This window comes from Platalea leucorodia (assembly GCF_965183815.1).
Source record: "Platalea leucorodia genome assembly, chromosome: 16".
NCBI lineage: Eukaryota > Metazoa > Chordata > Aves > Pelecaniformes > Threskiornithidae > Platalea > Platalea leucorodia.
In genome coordinates, this window is record NC_138838.1 from 13,062,009 (window position 1) to 13,084,398 (window position 22,390).

At 52.3% G+C, this 22,390-nt stretch overlaps 1 protein-coding gene across 2 annotated transcripts; it reads right to left on the bottom strand.

Moving 5' to 3' along the window:
* Window positions 1-15: 15 nt before the first annotated feature.
* Window positions 16-20,568, bottom strand: PRPF8 (pre-mRNA processing factor 8). Of its 2 annotated transcripts, none has more exons than XM_082328221.1 (43): window positions 20,468-20,568; window positions 20,238-20,347; window positions 19,991-20,159; window positions 19,128-19,292; window positions 18,811-19,029; window positions 18,005-18,217; window positions 17,617-17,742; window positions 17,434-17,539; window positions 16,732-16,922; window positions 16,427-16,546; window positions 16,159-16,348; window positions 15,857-15,976; window positions 15,392-15,526; window positions 15,152-15,281; window positions 14,578-14,774; window positions 14,273-14,479; window positions 14,020-14,183; window positions 12,441-12,567; window positions 12,124-12,316; window positions 11,585-11,772; window positions 11,131-11,369; window positions 10,449-10,595; window positions 9,991-10,201; window positions 9,523-9,639; window positions 9,189-9,436; window positions 8,832-9,011; window positions 8,208-8,343; window positions 7,579-7,748; window positions 7,125-7,254; window positions 6,796-6,942; window positions 6,392-6,552; window positions 5,543-5,734; window positions 4,698-4,935; window positions 4,315-4,443; window positions 3,618-3,731; window positions 3,310-3,483; window positions 2,858-3,051; window positions 2,274-2,513; window positions 2,042-2,183; window positions 1,545-1,685; window positions 1,158-1,297; window positions 783-985; window positions 16-200 (listed from the first exon to the last, which is right to left on the bottom strand). In XM_082328221.1, exons 2-43 carry the CDS (start codon window positions 20,335-20,337, stop codon window positions 46-48), a joined length of 7,008 nt encoding a protein of 2,335 aa, XP_082184347.1. In that variant the 5' UTR covers window positions 20,338-20,347; window positions 20,468-20,568; the 3' UTR covers window positions 16-45. The 2 variants fall into 2 exon arrangements, with proteins under 2 accessions (XP_082184347.1, XP_082184348.1); XM_082328222.1 differs by having other exon boundaries at window positions 20,498-20,541.
* Window positions 20,569-22,390: the final 1,822 nt, after the last annotated feature.

The window sequence follows — 22,390 nt, forward strand, 5'->3', positions numbered from 1 at the left end:
AAACCATTTATTGGGGGGGGGGGGGGGGGGGGGGCCAGGGCCGCGCTAGGCGTAGAGGTCCTCCCGGTCGGCAGAGTAGACCTCTCCCTCCTGCAGCAGGGCGAAGTTGAGGAAGTGAGAGGGGCGATGGACCTCGTGGTAGAACTCCTTGGGGTTGGCGAGCTGCAGCTCGTACTTCATGTTGGGGTCGTGGCGAACACCTGGAAGAGAGAGCCCGTCACCCGCCGAGAGCCCCGCCGGCCCCCGCCGAGAGCCCCGCCGGCCCCCGCCGCCCTCACGAAGCAATGTTTAAGCAAACCACGCGGGAAGAGAGGGGCTCTAAATCCACAAAATCACCCCCCCGGGTCCCTCGCCCTAGGGACTGACGGGCAATGCCCCCAGAGCCAAGGTTTTCTCCGCCGCTCTCCTTTCCCGACGCCGCCTGGGGTTCGCCGTGCTGTTACACCCCCACCCAGCACAACTCTTCTCTCGCACTTTCCACGATCACCTCTCGTGCCTGACAGGGATTAATTATTCGGTGGCAACAGACCAGACACCGCAGCCCAGAAAGACAAGATGTCTGTTCCCCCGTCTAGCAGAGTTTGCGCTCCTGCCACTGAAAAATCCTTGAGAACTGACATCCCAGCGCTGGTACCAAGGAACGGTCAGACCACAGCGCGGGTGAACCCTGCCAGCCGCTGCAAGGAAGGGCAAGCTTCAGAAAGGGTAAGGAGCCCTTCCCTGAGGAGCTGCTCCCCTCTCCTCCCCAGGCCATTCGCATTCTCCTTCCCGGGGCGGCTCACCCATGAAGTTGTAATTCCAGGACCCTTGCGCTGGGACCATGAAGAAGCCGAGGAAGCGATCCGACAGCAGCATCTGCACCCTCTCGTAATGGGATGGCAGGTAGCCCTTGGGGTTGTTCCCTTTGTCCGTGTTCTGCCTGCCCCACTCGTAGCCGCTCGGGGTCAGTTTGTAGGCTGTCAGCGTGCAGGAGCCTGGCGTAAAGCTGAAAGAAAGGAGAGACGGGGCGAGTCAGACTGAGCTGGGGCGGAAACCAGAAAGGAGCACACACTCCCTTTCCGCCCAGCTTTTAGTTGGGGAGCTCAGCGCGTTCCCAAGCGCCGCACCCGCAGGCCCCCTCGGCAGAGGGGGCACACAGAAGCCTCCCTGCCTCTCACCTGCAGGTGATGATGATGGTCTTCTCCCCGTCCCAGGAGGGGTTGTCAGCCATGACCTTGGCATGCGTGGTGACATCCTGCGGCGAGAGCTGAGGGGACTCGTTTGGCTGGGTGTGAATCCACCCCAGAGGCTCCATTTCCTGACAAAAAGAGAGTGTTTTAGAGAGAAACAAAAGACGTTTAAAACAAGACCGCTTCGAGCCTGGCAAAAAGCAGGCAGGGACTAAGGGCCTCCCCTTCACCTGATCCCAGACCAGGCTGGCTTCAGGCCGAGCCCTTTACGTCCCGCATCCACAACAGACCGAGGGAAGCTGCCCCGCCACCTCCGGTCCCCGTTACCGGAGACGGTGATCTCCCAGCCGCAGGGGGAGCAGAAGCTGAACTCACCTTGAGATATTCGTGCTGCGGCAGCTGCCCCGGGAGATGCACAGTCTGGTGCGTTCCCCACTGCGGCACCATTACAATGCACCGGATCTCCTTCACTTGGGGGTTATCGGGAGGGCTCACGCCATACAGGTAACCTGCAATCTAGGAACACAGGCGCCCGCCTTAGAAGCCCAGAAGAGACCTCCGTGTAACCGGGCGAGCGTGGGTGGGCCCTGCGCTTAGCTCCCGAGGAGAGGATCTCCTGGCCGGCAGGTTCTCGCTAGAGGAGAGCACGGCAGTGTTGTTCAGTGCTGAGTCTCCTCCCCAAGTCTGGGCCACAAGGACCTGCCTAGACCTTGTGTGCTCAGCCGTATTGCCAGTGTCTGCCTCGAGCACAGAGGGCTCCACACGGACAGCAGCGAGTTCCCAGCCCTTCGCCGCCAGTTCCTGACTGCCCAGGACCGCGGGGTGCCCAGCAGCGTGGAGTACAAAATGTAACGGACTTGTTGCACGCTCACCTGGGCCCGCAGATCTGAGATGCAGATGAATTTCTTCAACACATTCTTGGGAAGAATGTACGTATAGCCCGTTTCCTTTATATCGTCTGATGAAACGTAAATGTGGTTTGTTCGCAGGTGGAGGTTGGCAGCAGAAATTGCTCTGTGAAAAGGAGACGATGATTAGAGGTGCACAGATCCCTTCCTGAGCACTGACCTTTTCCTTGCACAAGGGCCCTGCCTGCCTTCCTACCTGACTCGCCACTCAGTCTTGGAGGAGAAAGTCTGGGTTTCGTAGTTGCTGGTTGTAGAAGTGATGATTTCATCCCCGTGTTTGTTAACGGTGCGGGTCTGCGTTGCGGTCAGTTGTGACTGCTCCTTGGTTTGCTTCTCAATTTCTGCAATCTGCTGTCTCTGCTGAGAGGGGGCAGAGATCTCCATGCCCAGGATAATATCTCGGATCTCCGACTGTGTCAGGGATGCAACGTTCACGCTGAAAGAGAAAGTCCACTCAAGTCAGGCATTTCAAACTATGTTCTGGGCCCTTCTCACCAAGGCACAAGCTCAGAACTTCCACTCCAGGTGCTATGAAAAATGAAACCACAACTTTTTAGACAAGAGGAGGGACCAGATCACATGATGTGCAGATCAGAAGAGGCTTGGTGCAGACCTTTTTATCTGCCTTACTAGAAAGCAATTAATAATAAGAACCAGTTTCCCTACAAAGCTGACAGTTCATTGCCAAAGGCCCTTGAAAGTCTTCTACTCTCCCCACGGAGCACTCTGCCCGCACAGTCTCTAGAGCAGGAAGGAAAGGCTGACAGGACAGTGGCTTACTTGTTCTTCTTGCCATAGTCAGCAAGGATGAGATCCTTCAGCTGCACCTCCACCTTGATCCACTCCTCGTCTGTCAGGGTTGGCCAGATGTGGTGAGGCTCCGTTATGGTTGTCTTATCTGGTTTCAGAATGACTTTGGCTCGATCGTTATTCACATGCAGTGCCCGGAGAATCAGAATCAGTCGAGAGAATGCCTTGGGGAAGAAAAAAAAGATGCAGTTAGTCAGAAAGAAGGAAGCCAAATGTCCAAGGCCCTAGTACAGCACTCCTCTGTTTGGGCACACCGACACTGCGCAGGACGTGCCAGCGGAATCAATCCAAAGGAAAACCCAGGCTGACTCTGAGCCAAGTGCTCCCAAGCAACAAATTGTGCGGGATCTCCGAAGCCTTGGCTCCTGCCTCACTTATCATCAGTGGCAAAGCAAAACGCAGACTAGGCACGCTGGGCTCACCGTGTAGGAAGAGATGGTTTTCAGCCAGTCATCGTAGAGATTGAAGAGAACCATTTGGGGTTCGGTAGCCTTCAGGATGAGGTCACCAAACTTCTCCACTTTCAGACAGGCCTGGAAGGGCAGCTGCAACTCTGAGCCTTTGATCACAATATTGGGGAAATCCAGCAAGTGCACCTGGAGTTTGCCGAGAAGAGGAATTAGCTCACAACTACTGCAGAACATCAGTCCGGATGAAGTCCTTCACAGGAACACAGGACTGTTCTGCAATCTCCCAAAGATTTCACAGTGTCCCCACAGAGCATTGTTACCTCAAGTGGGTCCAACATGCCCTTCCGAGTCACTATGATCTGCTTAGGCTGCTCCTCCACGGGAAGTGATCGAATCAAGGCAGCCACTTCTTCAGCAGTCTTCCACTTGGCCAGCTACAGAAAGACAGCAGGGTTAGAGAAAACTCTAACAGCAGCATCTCCATGCCTTTGGGAGTCAGAGAGACTCAAACCAAATTCTAAAAATACAACTTGAATTTATGCCTTGTTCCCGATGAGTGACAAGGCCCAGCATTTCCTTCTTACTGATCACAGAGGGCAGTTCCCATCCCTGGAGTTCAGTTACTCCTGACTGGCTCAGAAAAAACAGCTGGCTACGCCGCCTCCCTGGCTCTGCCACCTGAGAGGCTTCTCTCTGCACTGGATGTACGGCCAAGTGCAACGTGATTTGCTGTAACAGTGAGCACAGCGCTGTTTCGCAAGCCCTGCTGGAAGATGTAGGCTCTTTACACTTCAGAGCCTCAAAAACCTTGCAACATCAATGCCTGCACTCTTTCACTTTTATATCACATGCTAACGCTTGCCTAAGTGCAGGTTATGCACTGGACGTTGGAACTCCAAACTTGTGAAGAGGCAGGGAGATGAAGACCCTCATGTTTTCTGCTCAAGCGAGTGTCCCAAGCAGTCAGAGCCCATCCCCAGCTCACGGCCCAAAGCCCAGCAGGCAGCCAGGCCCCACCTGTCCTAGACGCTTCTGTCCTGCCCACACGGACGTATGGATGATCTTCAGGAAGAGCTGTCCAGTTCTGGGGTTGAAGATGAAAATGGCTCCGTTGATGGGTTTTGTGGTCAAATTCCCTTCAAAAGTCTGAGAAAGCAAGTGAAAGCGAAAAGTAGAGGAAGACAAACATAGCCTATCCACACCTTTACACAACAGCCCACTTGCTGTGTGCTTTGAGCAGGAACTGTACGGGGAATGTAAGAGCTGCTCTGTGCACACTGCAAAAATTTGGGTCCATGTTGATTGCTAGTTTTCCATCATGCGTGCCTCCACCACCCCCCTGAGCACAGGACACTTGCAGTCCCTGTCCGTTCCCCCTGCAGATACACCTCCGGCCTCACCTTGTGAATGGTCACTCTGTACACGTTGGTGTCATCCACAAACCAGATGATCTGGTTGGAGAAGAGCTCTCCATAGTTCTGGGAGGAAAGGTATGGTTCTGTGGGCTCAGATGAGTACAGCTGCAACCCCTTGCGGATTCGTTCTCTCAACACATACAGCGCAGGATTTGCTTTCATAATTTTGGCCATGGCCTGCTGGATCAGAGGTTTGCTCCCAGGGAACCAGTTCCCATACGCACTGAAGAAGAAAAACAGAAGGCCTAGTTGTTGCCACCAGCTCTGAGATGAAGAGACAACAGCCACGCACAAGTCTTTCCATGCAGCAGCCAGGCGCCCTTCTGCCTGCTGAATACTGCTGTATGATTTCTCTTGCGGTGTCCTTGGGAGCTGTTCACCTATGGCTTGTCCCTACGCCTCCTCTCTGGGAAGCCACAGCACACACATGCTGCAGTGCTAGAAAAGCTGCATCTTCTCTAACAAGCACACTGGAGCAGAGGCCTGCTTGCTGAGACTTTCCCCCTAGTTTTCCAGTGAAGAACAGTTGTCCTCACTTGTAGGGGGCCTTGAAACAAGGCCTGCCCTTCAGCTCCAAGAAGAGCCTGACAGAAATCCCCTAAGAGAACAAACGATTAGTGAGCTGGGAGAGCTGAACCAGTGTTATTGAATGAGCAGACAGTGGGCAACCGAAAGGACTGCCGAGATGCCTTATCCCATCCACTGCACACCTCCGGCTTCCGCCTTCTCCCCTCATCCTCCCGCCTAGAATACAGCCCAGTTCGGAGACGCACGAGGACACAGCCACGAACTACCAACGACAGTTAAAATACAGAAGGCGCAGATCTCACCTGTGCAAGTTATAGGCCAGATCAATGGCGATGAGCACACCAGTGGGAGAGGGGTAGATACTCATGTTGTCTGTAGTGTAGTCCAGGAACTTGGCTCTTGCATAGCGCTCGATATCATGGGAATCGTAATCTCCCCAGCGCAGCTGGATATCTATCCAGTACTTCTGCGTGGTGGTGCTGTCCATCACATCTCTAAGGAGAAAGCAAGCCAGAACAATTTAATCTTGCACAAAACTCCTGCAGTTGCTGCATGTCTTTGACAGAGAGTAAGGGCCACCAAGCACGAACACTGGAGCCAGCTACTATCTGCACACCGTCCTGAAAAGGGACTCTACCACTCTCTTCAAAGAGCAGCTGAATGCAGAAGCTGTTCAGAGAAACCCTCAGCCAGTGGAGCTCAGCTGCAGGTTTAACCAAAGCAGCACAGTTACTCCTCGACTGTGTGGTCATGAGGGTCATCTCCCCCGGGGGCTGTCTGGTGGGGATTCAGTCGAACTGAACACAGCACGGGTGCAGATAGTCTCCAATTCACTCCAGACCCTGGCCCTAGGACAGCACAGCTTTGTGGGGTTTCCTGAAGAACCTTCAGAGCTCCTGAGCTCATGGGAAAGGTCAACTAGAGGAGAGAACAGGAGCAGTCTTCATGTTTTGCAGAAGGCAGCGCTAGGAGGTGCTGCAACCATCTGCCCAAATGAGCCCTGTGCTTTGTCAGGCGTGATTGCGTCCTCCTGTGTCCCCAAAGAAAACCAACCCCAGGTGCCCAAGAGATATGGGCTTTGCCTCAGGATGACAGGCTCAGCAGCTCTGCTCTGCAGCAAGATCGAGGAGAGGGAAAAGGGAAACACTCACTTGGAATCTGCAAGCAATGATGGACGTGACACATTCCACTTATAGGAAGCAAAGAGAAGGATATCTGCACATGAGGAATTCATCTTGTACGACTTCCTGGGATGGATCGTCTCTTTCTGCACTGTCTCAATCTCCAGAGCATCCAGCTCTTGATCAAACACCTGGGGAAACGGCAGTCAAAGATGAGTTGTGTTCAACCTAGCTAAAGAATCTATCCTCAACACAGAGCTAAAACAGGCACCCAGGAGAATCCTGTTTCCTCCCCTTCCCTGTCAAATTGCTGAAGAAGGGGTAGCCCTGCTACGATCCCTGGGGCAATCTCTCTGTTGCTAGCAGGAGGCCGTTGGTACACAAGGAGCGTGCAGGCATCGCACAGAAGCAAACCGAGTTAACATACTGCTCACCTGACACAAATCCATTACAATGCTCTCATGGATCTTCTGCCACAAGTGAGCTCGGAAAATCTGAATGAGAGAAATCTTCAGCGTGGGGATCTTGCCGTGCATAAAGATGCCTGTCAAATCCAGCTGCACCTGAAACCCAACATATACCTGCAAAGGAAAAGCAGCTGTGAGAACATGCAGCAGCACAACCGATGAAGCTTAGAAAACAGAACGGCTACTGTTAAGGAGGTTTAGTTCATCTCTAAGAGGTGTTCTGGAAGAATTACCTAGATCAATTAACTGCTCTCAATTAGTGGAAGTTTCTACAGGTGCAAACTCCAGATACTTACGTTGGCTCTGTTAATAGTAGGGGACCACCACAGGGTGAATCTTCTGTTTGGAATTTGGTTCAAACCTGATCTCTGGGCATTCGTCAGCTTCTTCCACTTCATGGACTCCTCAAAACCACTGGCCTTCTCCCTAGAAAGGGCAGACAATCAATTGCATAAGAAGTCCCTCATCTCTGCTGACTGCCACGCGCCACGTATAATAGAAGCAGGGAACACACACACCAGGAGCGGGGAAGATTGTTTCATGCAAAGAAATTTCCATGGATTTGCATGCTGAAGTTCAGCTATAGCCCAACCCCGGGCACCCTCGCCACTGAACTATACAGCGTGCTCAAGTGATGACTGAAAAACAGAAAAGGCTCAACAGAATCAGTACAGCTTGAGCCGAGGACTCCTCCTGGTGCATCGCTAAGCTCCAGCGTGCAAGACAAGGCCACGTGAAGGTTTCTCTTACCAGAAGAGACCCTCCCACGTGGGGAAGTAAGTGCCCTTGAAGAGAGTGTGCTCCAGGATTCCTTCCACTCCACCAAGCGCCTGGATCATGTCTGTGCGGTAGTTGTTCAGGTTCCAGAGTTTGCCATCGTGGCGCTGATGCGTCCACCAGAACGGGTTCTGTTTCAGGACCTGGAGACAGCAGCGCACTAGTGAGCAGCTTTGTATTCAGGTCATTTAACCCGGCTGCACTAATTGCAGGAACCAAGATGATGATGTCAGCTAACAAGTAAAAAGCCTCATGCCCTCAGTCCCGGAGGACACAGCTCATCTACAACAGTTCAGTCAGCATATTTGGAATGTTTGTTCTGGGACCCTTTTTCCCCTCTCCAAAACTGATTTCTTAATACTCAGCTGTCCTAAGTGTCGTGTTCCCCAAGACACTACAATCTATCCAAATGCTTCCGCAGTGGCTAGCTACAGATCTTGGACCATTTGGTTCTCAACAGCCTCTACTATTCCCAACCCACGGCTCCAAGTTCTTCCTGCAGCAAACAGGCAAGGAAGCGCACCTGCAATAATGCAAAGCGAACGGACATTGGAACATGTATCTGAACCTCACGCTCAGCCAGAGAAATTCCCAGTCAATACCTGATACTGTTTGAAGTCAGTCCTGACTCTCCAGCCTTTATCATAAGCTAGGGTATGCCGGTCCTTCTGGAAAAGGGTGTTAATACGAGGAATTCCCCTGTCCCATGAGTCCTCCAGATCCTCTAGCGTCAGACGCCTGAAGAAAAAAAATCCCCACACTTTGTTACCTCTCAATTTTACCGCAATGCATGAATGACTATTTCAGGTGCTGAGATCACAGAAATAATACAGACCTCGGGGCTCTGGCAGGAGAGGTTCTAAAATGCCAAGCACTCAGAGGCTCAGCAAAGTGTCTACAGCCATCGCTATGAACGCGCTGATGACAAACAGCCAAAAGAAAAGCCTGCCCCTGTAAGTGCGCAGAACTAACTGCAAACGGGCCCGATGTCAGCTTTTCCTGGCACCACCTGGCGTGCAGTTTCCCTCAAACTGTGCCATGGGCGTGCTACCTGCTTGCAGAGTCCATACCTCCTCCAAAGATAAGGCAGCAGCTTTGCAGGCAGCCTGTAGCATATATGACGGGGCCAGCGAGGTCTCCAGAACCCCCAGACAGTGCAAGACCTCACACCGCTGCCTGTCCCCACACAGACACAGACCCGGACCTGACCGCCCTGGGAAACACACCTGTTCTGGGCTATAGCCTCCTGCCGCTTCAGGGCGTACTCCGCCCATACTCTCTGAGAGTCAATGAATTCACTTTCCCACGGCTGGATGTAACGATACAAGTTTGGGATGAGCTGGTCCTCCTCGTGACTCATTCCTGAGCGGAAGTGAGTGATGCCAACATCTGTCTGCTTGGACCACCTGCAGCAAAGAGGCACAAGAGTGACGTAAGAGCGACAGGACTTCACAGGTCACGCTGCCATGACCTACTGTAAAGGCAACATATCAGGCATGGTTTAGCATTCTCGTGTATTTTTACATGAGAGAGTATCTAACAAAACACCTAACTCACATGGGCGTCAGAGCAGCACAACTCACCTCAGGTCAGACTGCGGGATGAGGACGTGGCCCATGGAGAGCATGCCCAGCCCTCCCAGCTCTTTAGGGGTGTAAAACACCACCGGTGGAAAACGGCTGGGCATTTTGGAATTCAGACCAATTTTGATTCGAGTCTGGATTTTATTTTCACACTTCACCAGCAAATCAAGCAACTCCTGAGTATTTACAACAGCTTCCCGGAAATATGTCATCAAGCCAATCAGAGCTGTATTCCATTTATTGACAATCTGGGAAGGAAAGCAAAGGATCAGTTCTCAGCCCATTCTCCAAGCATCTGCAGAAAGCTCTGTCACACATCTTCCTCCCACCTTACCTTAGTGAAGGTTGTGGAGCCAGATGCCATGAGGATCTGCCTCACTCTGTTGTGAAACCTCTGCATAGACTCATCATCCACACGCAAAAAGCACTGAGCTGTGCGCTCCTTGGTGACCTGCAAGAGCAGAGGGCCATCAGTTCCCTCCTGGGAGCCATCTCTCCACCACAGACAGTAAGGCGAGCTCTTGCCATCAGGCATTTATGAAACACGGGGAGAGAAGCAGCTGAACAGCACCTCTGCAGTTTCAGGTGCCCCACTCATCCCCAGCCAAGGACTTCCCATCCCTCTCAGGGAGGAAAGTTCATACCCAGTTCATTTTAACTCTGCCTGCTAGCGGTCCCGGTTCCACGGCTGGCAAACTCAGGCTGTTAGGCACCCCGCCACCAGCAGCTATAAACCCTGCTTTGATGCCAGGTACGGGCCAAGCAGGGACTGCTCTCCCACCCCGTCAAACCCTCGCCCTACCTCATTCTGCAGGTTCCAGACACCATCCTTGTGGGTGAACTCCTCATAGCTGGTGCGGCACTTGGGCAAGATGCGGCACTCAAAACCACACATGTTGAACAGCAAATTGGGGTTATCCTTGCTGTAAACGGATACAAAGCTATTCTCCCACTGCACTGTAGTGACTGATCGAGGCAAGCGGTTCTTGATGTCCCAGAATACAGCACGACCACTGAAAAACAAGATGTACACAGCGCCAGGCTGTCCGTTACTGAAGCGAAACAGAAACTGGGCGAGTTCTCAGTGCTTTCCTAGCAGTACAGTCTCTCACACCCATCACTCACTGTGAGCATTATAGCACAGACCCCTCACCTCTTCTTACTTATCCTCCTGAGCACCTGCCTATCAGTCTCCAACAGTTATTTATTACAAATAATTTTCCCACCCTCCCACCACTTTTTCCAGGTTGCAGCACTTACAGGTTCACATCATGTTTCATGAGGCGCATCCGAGCATCCCGGGGCCAGCACTTCTTGTTGTTGTAGCCTACAATGTTCTCGTTGTTGGGATCTGGATGCTCTGTCAGGTACCGCTGAATCAAGTCTCTTGCCTCATCTGCTGTAAACCTGGAAATGTACAGAAGAGGACCCGGAGTTACGTGACGAACTGCCCTGAACACCCACAGAGACAAGGACTTGCTTATGGATAGCGGGTCGCCACGGCATGCTTGGAGGTAACTATCCAATTCCTCTGTCTTCCCGCTGAAGGGGACTTCAGTTGCATTAGCACAGTCCAACCCATGACTGTTTGGGTTTTCCATGAACAGACATAAAATTTTATGTCCGCTTGCTGGGAAGCCAGAAAAGGCTTATTTACCAGTGGAAAATCTGCAACAACTGAGCTTGTGACATCATTGCTTTTCTAGTGGTCTTGTGAAGCTGTAAAAAAGCTCTCCTCTATTAGCAAACTGAGAAAGCAAGAGGAGGCACCTGGACACCCAGTTCTTCTGGAAAGTCTGTCCATTTAAATATTCCTGATCTTTCTTAGCCAAGGGAACAAAAGCCTGGAGTAGGAGCACACTAATTCCCGCTTTCACAGCATCTGCTGCAAGATGCCAGAACAAAAGTTCCGCTGAGGAAAGCAGGGCCCGAGAGCTCTCACCTGAAGAAGATGTGAATACGGTCGATGTATCTGCAGAAGAGGCGAATGGGATGGGCCACCTCAGTGGCAATGTCTTGGAAGCTGAGGAAGTCATTTGGCATCTGGGGAGGCCCGGCCATTTCACTGGCACGGTGCAGACCCAGCACCAGCAGGTCCATCACGAGCCCATAATACTGGACAATGAAGGAAGCAAACTGCAGCCCACGAATAATCCCATAGGAGTTTGTGTGATTCATGTCCTGAGGAAACGAAGGGGAACTGTGAGAACCCGACTGTCACAATACACGAGAGACCTTTTACCTGAGCAGTTGCTCTTTAGCAGGACCCAGAAGGGTTTTCTTACTCCCATCACTGCTTCTTTCTCTGGCAACTCTTCTGTCCCCTCCTCCCCCATGGGTGCAAAAGCTCTCAGTTTTACAGTCCGCACACTCCCCTTCCTGACCACAATCATTACCTTGTAGTTGATCACCACGTTGTTCTTGGCTGTCATGTAGTCGGCAATATTGTGATCAACAATAAGACGCAACAGCCTGTTGAGCAGTGTCAGGTCAATCTTCTCATACATCTTCTCAAATCGAGACTCCAGCATCACGTTGCATTCACCTTCACTCGTTTCCCAAACATCTTGGAGATTATTAATGCCTGAGGAGACAAACAAGCTTGTCATGTTGTTATCTGACACATCAGAGTGCAGAAGCACCCTTCTGGGCATGGGAAGTCAGCATATTTCCTGTAATGCCTGATTTTTCAGCCTCTGGTCCTTCCAGTCTATGCAGAAATGAGAACAGAAATACATAATCAACCACAAATGCTATGGAAGTTCTCCTCCTCCAGTGTATACATCTATATGTCAACCTACAAAATACAGCCTCTGATTGTAATGACTATTGACTGCAAGTTGCAAATATGAAAACTCGGCTCCCAAGGGGACTTGTGGGAAGCAAACTCCCGTAAGAAAACTCATTTTTGCATGGAATACAAGACCCCACTAACCTTGGCACCACTTGTACACCAAGAGTGGAGGAGGTTCAGTGTCAGCAGGTTTGATCCACGGAGGGAAGAGTCGTCGCTTATCAGCCTCATACCACAAGTACTGATCCAGATAAGCATCTGTGATTTTCTCCAAGGGCTCAACATCATAAACAGGAACTAAGTGGCTGTACAGATCCATGAACTCAATACCCACCTAAAAAAGAAGAGGCAAACCTGAGGCTTATGCTTGACACAGAACACAAAGTCCCCTTAGCGCCAGTTAGTTCCTGAATGCAACGTAACTTCTAATACTGTCTGGCTTTCACCAGGATATTTACCTCCTTGAAGGCTCTCTGAGTTAAAAGGTGTCGTTTGATTCTGGACAGAGCTTCATGAGGATTATCATAAGCCTGTTCAATCAAGCCCAACTCTTCTCTCTGCGATTGATTCAGGCGAGATTTCACACTGGAAGTGAGAAAGAACAGTTCACGCACCCAAGCATGAACACACTCATGGCCACTGCATTAAACTGATGAAAGACGCTGTTCAGCCAAGCGGATCAAGACAAGATCCATAACTCTTCTGTGGAGGTGCATCTCCCCCCACCCCTTTCCTAGGCTGCTTTACGATCTCAGTAATTCCCATCGAGACTCGGCCTTTGTGCAATGAGTTTGGTGGTGAAGCATCCCTTGACTGCATCAGAACCTCTTGCAGGGCTAAGGTGGGAGTAGCACTGACCGTACCAGGAATAATCAGTCGCCCCCTGACAGCCTTGGAACATGTTTTGTCTGGGTCGTAACTCAAGCGGATAACTATGGGTGGATCTGTACCAACATCACTGAATTTTTGAGAACTCCAGTAATTACCGACCTGGACCATGACAACAGGATAAAAATTTACTCATGACGAAAGTCAATCATCTCATGACCCTATAAACAGCGGTACCAAGGGAGACCCCTTGAGCTCTCCCGGACCGCAGCGGGCTGCGCCAGCATCTCCCTCTGAGTGGGACGCCTCTCAGAGCTGTGAACTTTTAAGTTTGCATACAGAGGCCCAACAACAGGACCCGGGCTGACCTCCGGCGCCTTTTGCTCCTTCAGACTCAACCTTCGACCGCTGAGACAATCATTTGATGCGAGTATTTCACTAAACTTGAGGGGAATTTTTACCATGTACCTTTATACAGGCCTATTGTGTGTGTGTGTGAATCGATTCAAATATTGTAGTAAACCCTATTTAATCACTTTGCGAATGCTAAATTAACCAATGATTAGTTATTGCTAAATTCCTGTGATTCTCTCTTAACTCTGAACAAAGCTTCAACTGCTGTTAGACACATATAATCCTTAGACATAAACCGCTGACCAAGTCTGAGACTAGGATTGGATCCAGCCGCACCCAGGCTCCTCTCTGAGGAGTTCAGAAAGCAAGGGGGTCCATTCTGAACCTCGTGACTCAACAGTGGGGCCTCCTTTACCCCGCCTCGTATTTTCTTCTACCTCAATTTTTTTATATATACATTCCGCTCATTTAATAAGTAATACAGTGAACCTTGCCATTGAACCTTGTTAAATCACACTTTTATAAATTTTTATTAGAATCACTAATTGCCAACATCTGTGACGGTGATTCTTTAAGCGACCTAACCACTGATCCGTGACATCTTCTCAGTCCACATCCCCAAGATGCCCAATGACCCTTACAAGCACGGTACCGTTTTTGCCCCAAGCGGCAGAGGCCATGAAGAACCCCCAGGCGGCCTTGGCAGTACCACAACCTACAGCCCTTACCGCTCCCTCAGGGTAAGTTTAACAGCATACTCAATTCCAGGAAAACGTATAACAAAAAAGCTTCAGCAGCCTTTCCCAGTGCAGATGTCTGCGCCTTGGCAGAACACAGTCACTTCCCACTGCTCACCTGTAAGCTTCCTTCAGCCTCTCCAGGGCTAATATGAGCAACTTGGTGTCATGCTTGTAGGACAGCGGGGGGAAGGGAATGGGCGAGAACCGCCTGCTTTCCAGCCAGTGCACTGTGGTTGTGTACACAGCAACAGCCTCTTCCGCAGTGATGTAAGGCCCATCCTGCAGAAACACAACATGAGCATCAGTCACTGAAAGCTTTCCTATGAAAGCAGCACCAATTTGGGCAACCTCAGGCAGGACAGAAGTACCTTCAAGTAATTATGCTGCCGTTCCTGCTCAGCTTTTAAGTAGAGTCTGGTCAGCCGACCCAGATTCTTCTTACAGACGGTTTTGTCCACAGTGGCACCCCGACGGATCCGCTCCCTGTTGTAGTGAGCTGTATTTGTCCACCAGTCAGCTTTTGCCTTCACGTACCTCAGGATCATGTTTTCAATAGGAGTTGGCAGCCCTGGCACCTGGGGAGGGACAGAAACGTGAGGGGAGCAGGAGTGAGAAGAGCATTTCTACCTGGGAGATGTTAAAACTGAACCGAAAGGCCAAGCGAGAGACTTGCCTTCCAGGGGATATTGGCCTTCCAGCACCGCCAGGCCTCGCTCAGATGCTGCAGGATGGTTCTGGCTTTGTTCTGTTTGATTCCTTCTGGCATCATGTCCAGAATGTCATGCATAACGGCTGCCCTCAGCTCCAGGTCAAAGTGAGACTCCACACGCTGCTTTGTGACCGTCTTTGCTACACCCTTTGAGTGACGGCCTGGAAAAGGCAAAATACTTCAGCAGTTCAAGACATTACTGGGCAGGACTCCTAATACGGGGTCTCTCGCACAGAGGTGCGGGATGTCTGAAGCAATTACACTGCCACAACATCACTGATGAGTTTGGAGCAGATGATTAGGAGGCTATGGACCCCAGAGAGCTACGGAGCAGGGAATCCCACTGCCATTTGGAATCTATTCTGGGGGCACTGGACTCGTAAGAGTTCTAAACCGGTCAATAGCTCTTGGGATTGACATGGAGCATGGATACAGACTACCACTTGGAACAGAAAACCGGAGTTCGAGCTGGCAAGTAAATAGTATTAATCTTTACCACACACTCATCCCACGTCCAAGATTTACACAGTGTGCTGACCTTCAAACTGCCTGGCCAGCAGATTCCCCAGCCAGCGTTCCAGCAGCGGCGTGATGCCCCTCATGAAGAACAGCCATACTCTCCAGCCTGGAGCCCAGAAGCCACAGCCAGGACCTTTGCCCACAGGCCCCTGGAAGAAGAGAGACATGGTAACAGCAGGTCACTTACTGACACTCCAGAATCCCTCCCCTGTTGCTCAGTTTACGTGGGGTCACCATCACGTGGAAAGGTGGAACTTACTGTGTTAAACCTGTAGTAGATGAGATGTTTCAGGTCCTTGCACATACGAATCTGCCTCATCAGTTTGTACTTGTATCGGTACATTCCTGTCAGCTGACCCACGTGGGCAAAGATGTACTGCAAGCCATCTGCCAACTGACACCCAGGGAGCACAGTCAGAGATAACAACGCACACTGCATACGTTGCCTCAAGAAGCCAGGTTTATTTCACGGCCAGAAGCAAAGCGTATTAGGCCATACAAAGCTCCTAACACTGACTCATACAATGATCAGGTCTTGTAAACTAGGGTAAAAGCAGAATTTCACACAATGCTGCATGCTTTCGTTGTTCCCCCTCTTCTCTGTCATGCTGCAACATTCAGTCATATTGTGCATCCTCTATAAGCCCGCCCAGATATTCCACTCCTCCTCTCACTTCCCATCCTCACCTTTAAAAAAATTAAAAAAATAAAAAATCGAGCCTACCTGAAACGCATCCACATTTCCAAGTCTGTATTGGACATGGCTGTCCACCACCAACTTAGTCAGCCGCAGAACCTCTCGGCACAGATGGAAAGCATTACCGAAACGAGATTTTTTCCTTTCCTGGAAGAGACAAAAATCCAGGATTTATGTAACAATGTTATATAAGAGTGAAACAGCTCGAATTTGGTCAGTCTTTACGACAGCTGAACAGCTGAGGCACTGTGGCCTCTCTTACCACACTAGCTACTTAAAAATCTTCAGGTAAACTTCACTCTCGAGTAAAACAGCACATGGACCAATACCTTGGTGGTGAGGGTCTTCACGGGCTTCAGGTTGAAGTTGTAATCCAGGTGAAGGTAGTTCAGGTTCTTTCTGTGGATCAGCAAGTTTAGCATATTGTAGCCCTGGCGACACACCTGCAGGCCTACTTCCACCCAGTCCAGCTTCGTCGACTGGAAAAACTTTGTAGCCTTGAAGGAGCGGAACAGGTACCTGGAGAGAGCAGAGACTATCGTCAGCTGAATCCTCATCACAGGTCAGCAGTTCCCCACTGAACAGACCCCCACTCACCTCTTCTTCTGGGCCTTGGGAGGCCTGTGCTTGAGCGCATTCAGAACATAGTATTTCAGTAGCTTCTGATAGGAGACTCGCACTTTCACTGGCTGGCCTGCTGGGCAGTGCTCGCGATACCTAGGGATAAACCATATTTCAAATTTTCAGATAACTCACATCCCTTAGAAAACAATGAGTCTCCAGAAAGTCTCCTAAAATCCCCAGAAACCAGTCACCACGGGATCTCTTTATTTTATTTTCATTGTAACAAGATAACGTTGTCACAATCGCTAGAACACCCCTTCTCCCAGGAAGGAACTCACCAGTTCTTGACCAGCGGGATATCAAGAGCTCTCCGAGTCCTCCCAGACCTCAAGTTGAAGGGCCGTGGGGCCCACAGCAGGGCAATGCCGTTGGCTGTGTTATCTGTGTAGAGCGGGGTGTCCTTCAGGAAAGGTTCCACAAACTCTGGCAACTCAAACTCTTCATCATCATCAGGCAACGGCTCCTGACTCTGAAATGCAGAAACACCACACAACGTCTGTCTCCTGGTTGCTTCAGCTCAGTTTTCCGAGTTAACCAAGTAAAAAATCACTTCTTTGCTCTCACGGAAGAAGCGTGACAGTGCTGAGTATCAGAGAAGCAAAAAGCCCTCTACAAGGCCCCAGTGGGCCTGAGAAATCACTTTGGCTACTAGACCCTGAGCTAGGTGTTATGGAGGTAACTCAAGGGAGAGCTCCACGAATTCTCCAAGGGCAACCAAAAAGATAAATAACCTATCAGAAGACTCTAAAATAACACTGTTAATTATGCATTCCGCTTTATCCTACAGAGACCAAAGGAGACAGCTTTGTGCAACTCCAGAAGTAGAAAAAGACTAAAATAGCAACTGTGGGTTTTTTTGTGGCAGGGCTTTTGCTTTTTCCCGAAATATCTACACGTGTGCCGCTGTCAGAAGCAAGGTTACAAGCCAAATCACCTCCACACGTAGGGTTTATCACAGGCGCTCTTGGACAGTGACTCACCTTGACAGAATGTCTGTGTGAAATGGGGTTGATCAGCGGGTCAAAGTAAAAAGCTGGGAGATCAGGATCTTCTGTTTTAATGAAAACGACGTTCGGAGTATGATACCTACAACACAAAATACGTATTAGAGCGTCCTAACAGCCTTCCCCTCCTCTCCCTGCTCTTGAGGCTGCTGCACATACCAGGTCAGGTGGACATGGTGTGGCAGGTTGTTGTACAGGTAGGGGAAAGCGATTTTGTACTCTGTCCTGATTGGCTGCCTGATGATGATTTTGTTGATGTCATTAAATTCATTCCAGTCTTCATCCCTCAAATGAGATAAAAAATTTGTTATACGAGCATTCAGGGGGACAGAAAGGCAAACATTTTTGACTGAAGACGTGATATCAGTGCTTTTCCTTTAGCCTTCACACTAACAACCATTCCGTGTCCAAAGCAGCAAGCACATCACAAACTAAAGAGAGCAAACGCAGGAACAGCTCGCCCAAGGCAAGACACCTGATAACAGATAACCCTGCCAGCCCTTTTCCCAGATAACCACTTATCTTTCCGCCTAAACCCAACACTTACTGAAGATTGATGTCCCTAACAAGAGGCTCAAACTTGGGACCTCCAGGAATAGCCATGTTCAGCGCCTTGGAGGTAAAGAAAGCTTTCAGGTCAAACAAATAGAAATAGTTGTCATCCACAAGGTCAGTGAGCAACTGATTGGCCAGCCGGTACAGCGTGGACATCATCGGGAGAGTGAACTGCCAGCGCTGGTACGTTGAGCCGTTTACATACCTGCAAAAGAACAAAGCACAGACACTCACTACACAGCCAGAAGACAACAGGGCCTTTACCAAAGGACCAGAAATAACCGAACACCTTTCGCTATCCATCATTTGCTGAAAATAATAAGGACAGCTAACACATGGGCCCCTCTAGGCAGAAAGAAAGGCTGCAGGACTGCTAAAGACCACTACGGACTCCATCTGCCCAGAAAACACCAGCTGCTCCAGTTTCTCTCCTCCTCCATATCCAAACTGATACAGAACATCTGCGCACTCTTAACAAATATCAATGCAAATGCCAACTAGACAACCCAGGTTGTCATCTTTATGGCACGGTAAGAAAGATCAGAGTTTTAGAAGTTAACTGGGCAGGAGCCCTCCTGGACAGAGACGCCTTGTGCGCCCTTGCTGGATGCTGAAGACCAGAGGTATAGCTTTACAACAATCAGGTTCTCCCTCCCACCCTTAAGGGAAGGTTTTTCTCTCCCTCCCAACATCACATGTAGCCCAGCATAACGCAACCAAAGGTTATATACTGCTATACATAGGTAATTTATGGTTTTCTCCTCTCCCAGTGAATTGTGCTACCAGAGAGGGACGTACTTCTTGTTGTCTTTCAGCGGCTGGTGGTCATAGAACCAGTCCAGCACAGGGGCATCCTCCTCTGGATCCAGCTCAAGCTGAATCGCTTCCAGGGGCTCCACATCCAGGATGTTATCAGCATAATCCAGAGGGGGTTCCTCATCATCAAACGGGGGGAATCTCATCCTCTTGAAGTGACGCCTATCCCTCTTCTCTCGCCTCATCATAATCCACATCGACCTGGCAGAAACCCAGAGACCGTTAAACATCGCTTTTGTTGTGGACGCGCAAGTGTTTGCTTACAAGTTCCCACCAGGGCAAAGGCAGAAGGCACTTACCCCCACTGGGCAATGTACACCGGCTCTATGACCCAGGGAATCTCGTTCACAAAAGAGATGGCGCCTGTGATGTGGTACAGGACCGGAACGTCTCTGATTTGCTCCCAGGGCATGGGCATGTTCTCCAAGAGCTTCAGAACAGCATGCGGCATGTACTTCAGAGCACTACAATCAGAAATCAAGGAAAATCAGGGTTGGAAGGGATCTCAAGAGAATGGCCGTCCATCCGCCACAAGCCCAACTACCTCTACACCTTTCACTCCTGAAAACTGCTCATCTAACCTGTTCGTAAAGGCCTCCAGTGATGAATCCACAAACCTCCTATTCTATCCTGGTGCTTTATGCATCTCGCTACCAAAAAGTTTTCTACTGTTTTGGTTTCCGAGAGACTGGCGCGCATTAAGAACGTTACAAAGGAAAACGAAATATTTCAAATGAGTTTCCGGAGTTTTTATGGGTAACGGTAAGTTAGTGCAAGGGATCGTGATGTGCATGAGACGGCTCTCTGAACCCAAACAGCAAAGAAGAACTCACAGTGCTTCATAATCACACAAAAAACGCACACTGGCTACTTCATACTCTCCCCCGACTCCTTCTAAGGTAATGTGTGATCCAGGGTAATGTTTTTCTCATAAATTCAAAGCAACAACTTCCTTTGCTTATCCTCGCCTGTGCTGCTACCCCAGCGCAACTGATCATCCCATCCTCCTCGAGCTGCTATGCTGCTTTCCATGCACAGCAGACATGGAAAGCCCTTCGGAGAAGGGGCTCTCCCTTCAGCCACCAGCGAGGAGCTTTGACAAGGCCGCAGAGGAGGACTCAGCTCGGCTCCCCCTGTGTCACAGAGCGGGGGGCTCCCTTACCCCAGGTAGACGCGCTTGTCGTGACGGAACTTCCTGTTGGTCATGTCGCCGTGGTCGCGGATGATCTTCCGGACGTGCTCGGGGGGCATGTCCTCCTTCTGCGCGTCCACGAAGCCGAATTTCCTCTTCTCCGCATAGCGCTTGGCCTGCAGCTGCTGCCACTTGCGGGCTGCGGGGACAGAGAGGCGGCGGGGTCAGGCCCGGTCCCGCTCGGGAGGAGGGGGGCGCAGGGGCCGGCCCTACCCACCTTTCTCCTGCAGCTTCTCCTCAGACATGTAGTCGGGCAGCGGCGCCAGCGGGCTGGGCACCGGGGCGCAGCCGCCGCGATACGGGAAGACGGCGGCCATGGCGACGCACCTGCGGGGGGTGGAGAGGGGCTCAGGGCGAGGACGGGGCCACCCCCGGCCTCTCCCCCGCCATCCCCAGCGGCACCGCCCGCCCGCCCCCGGGCCCCCATCGCCCCCCGCCCGCCCTCACCGGCCGCCGCGACGCCCCGCGCTTCCCCACCACAATGGCGGCCCAGCGCCGTCGCCACCGCGCCTGGGAGACCCGGATGTGGGCGGGGCGCGCAGCCGGGAGGGCTGCCCAATCAGCTTCCGGGCAGCCTCGGTGACAGCAGGCGCAGCCCATCAGAACGCGGAGGAGGGGAAGAAGGCGAGACAAAGGGCGGAAGAGGAAAGGAAGTTGTGCCTGAAGCACACTTCCGGTGGCGTGCCCGGCCTTCTCCGGTCCCGCCCTTCACTGCTTTGGATTGGCGGAGAGGGGCAACGGTGACAGCTCGGCGCCGGCTCTGATTGGACAACGTGTGGCGCAGATCAGCCCACGCCACCTGCCGGGGGCGCTGCGGGGCCCGCGTGGGGCCTTGCGGGACCGCGCTGCCCCCCCGCTGCCCCCCGCGCCTGCGCCCGCCGCGCAGCCCGGGGCCGGGGGAACCCAGCGCCCCGGGGGCGACGCCTCCCCCCAGCACCGCCCCCGCGGCCACGACGGCCCCTGAGGCCTCGGCAGGCGGCCCGCCGCTCGCCGCCCCCTTCCCGGCGCCCCCGGCAGCGCGCAGCCCCCCCGGCCGCCTGTGCGGCCCTGCGAAACGCCAGGCCCGGCTGGCCGCGGCCTCAGCGCCTCGCCGGGGCCACCCCGCCGCCGGGCGGGCCCCGCATTAGGGCCTCGGCAGGGTGGGGGCTCCCGGGGCGTCCCCGTGGGAGCGGGGCTGTTGGGGTGTGGGGCGATGGGGCGCGGGCGGGTGGCAGGCGGGGGCGTAGTGCCCCGGCGAGGAATTCCCTGATGGAGAGGCTCCCTCCAGCCCCTGAACCCCGGTATGGGGGGCTGAGAGGGGCAGGTCCCTTCCCGAAGCCCTTCAAGCCAAGGCTGTGGCATTTTTCGTCCGGACGGAGAAGCGCAGGGTACCCCCGCGCCCGGCCGCAGCGAGCCGCAAAGCCGTAGCACTGGGGGAAAATCACAGCTGATCAGAGGCTGCCAACAAGGCTTCCCTGGCCTCAACCCCGCACGGCCCGGGTGCTCGACATCCGCGCGAGGGCAGGAATGCGGTAACACAATCCAGGCCTTGAGAAACGGCCCCGGTGTGGGCAGAGGCCAGGGGACAGAGCCAGCGTTGCTAAGCGGGTGCAGAGGCTGTGCTGAGGGCAGGGAGCGGCGGAGCAGCTCCTGAAAAACTGAGCGTAAATGGGTCAAACCAAAGAGAAAGCCCTGGCTGCCAGCTCCGCGCCGGCTGGGAGCCGCGAGCGGCGCACGGGCCCACAACCACCGCTGGAGGTGGCCGCCCCAAGCACAGAGTAGGTGTCCCAGCACCTGCAAGCTTCCCCGCGCTCTCCGCAAATAGAAACGTAAGCAGCTTTGGCCAGGAGTCGCCTCCAGCCTCCCGCTGCCCACACGTATCGCTCATCTTTCCCTGCCCAGGCAGAAATGTGCCTGTTCCCTTATTTTCCTTCCCGCAACAAGTGCCACCCACTCCGAGCGCTGCCTTGTTTCAGCCTGTCCCCCGGCTTTTCAAGCCAAAGCAGGGATTTTGAATTAAAGGTTATTTGCCACACAGGAAGCACAACAGATCCAGTGGATTTCTCATAACTGGTACACATAACCCTGAGTGGGATGATCTTGTTTTTAATACATGGCACTGGGCTGCTGGGGAACACTGTGTGGGAATCGGTGGGGAAAAGGAAATGTGGACTAAAAAAAATTAAAAAATTCTGACTCCTTGTCCCAGGAAGCCTCCGGGGACAGGCGGCGCAAACCACATGGATCCTAGCTTTGCTGCAAGCTGGTGTCCAGCATGGGGAATGAGAGCAGCGAAGCCACGTGCTGGGCACTCCGCCTGCAGCCGCCCGATTTCACAGCTGGCGCTTTCCGAACCCCGCGGGTCGCGAGCGGCTCGGTGCAGCAGGGCTA

Excerpts from the sequence above, each read along its gene's own strand:
- PRPF8 (XM_082328221.1), bottom strand. The coding sequence starts at position 20,337 with ATGGCCGCCGTCTTCCCGTATCGCGGCGGCTGCGCCCCGGTGCCCAGC. Across the intron at positions 17,743-18,004 it reads GTTAGGGACATCAATCTTCA|GGATGAAGACTGGAATGAAT; the intron begins GTAAGTGTTGGG and ends ATCTCATTTGAG. Across the intron at positions 14,775-15,151 it reads GCTGGCCAGGCAGTTTGAAG|GCCGTCACTCAAAGGGTGTA; the intron begins GTCAGCACACTG and ends TGCCTTTTCCAG.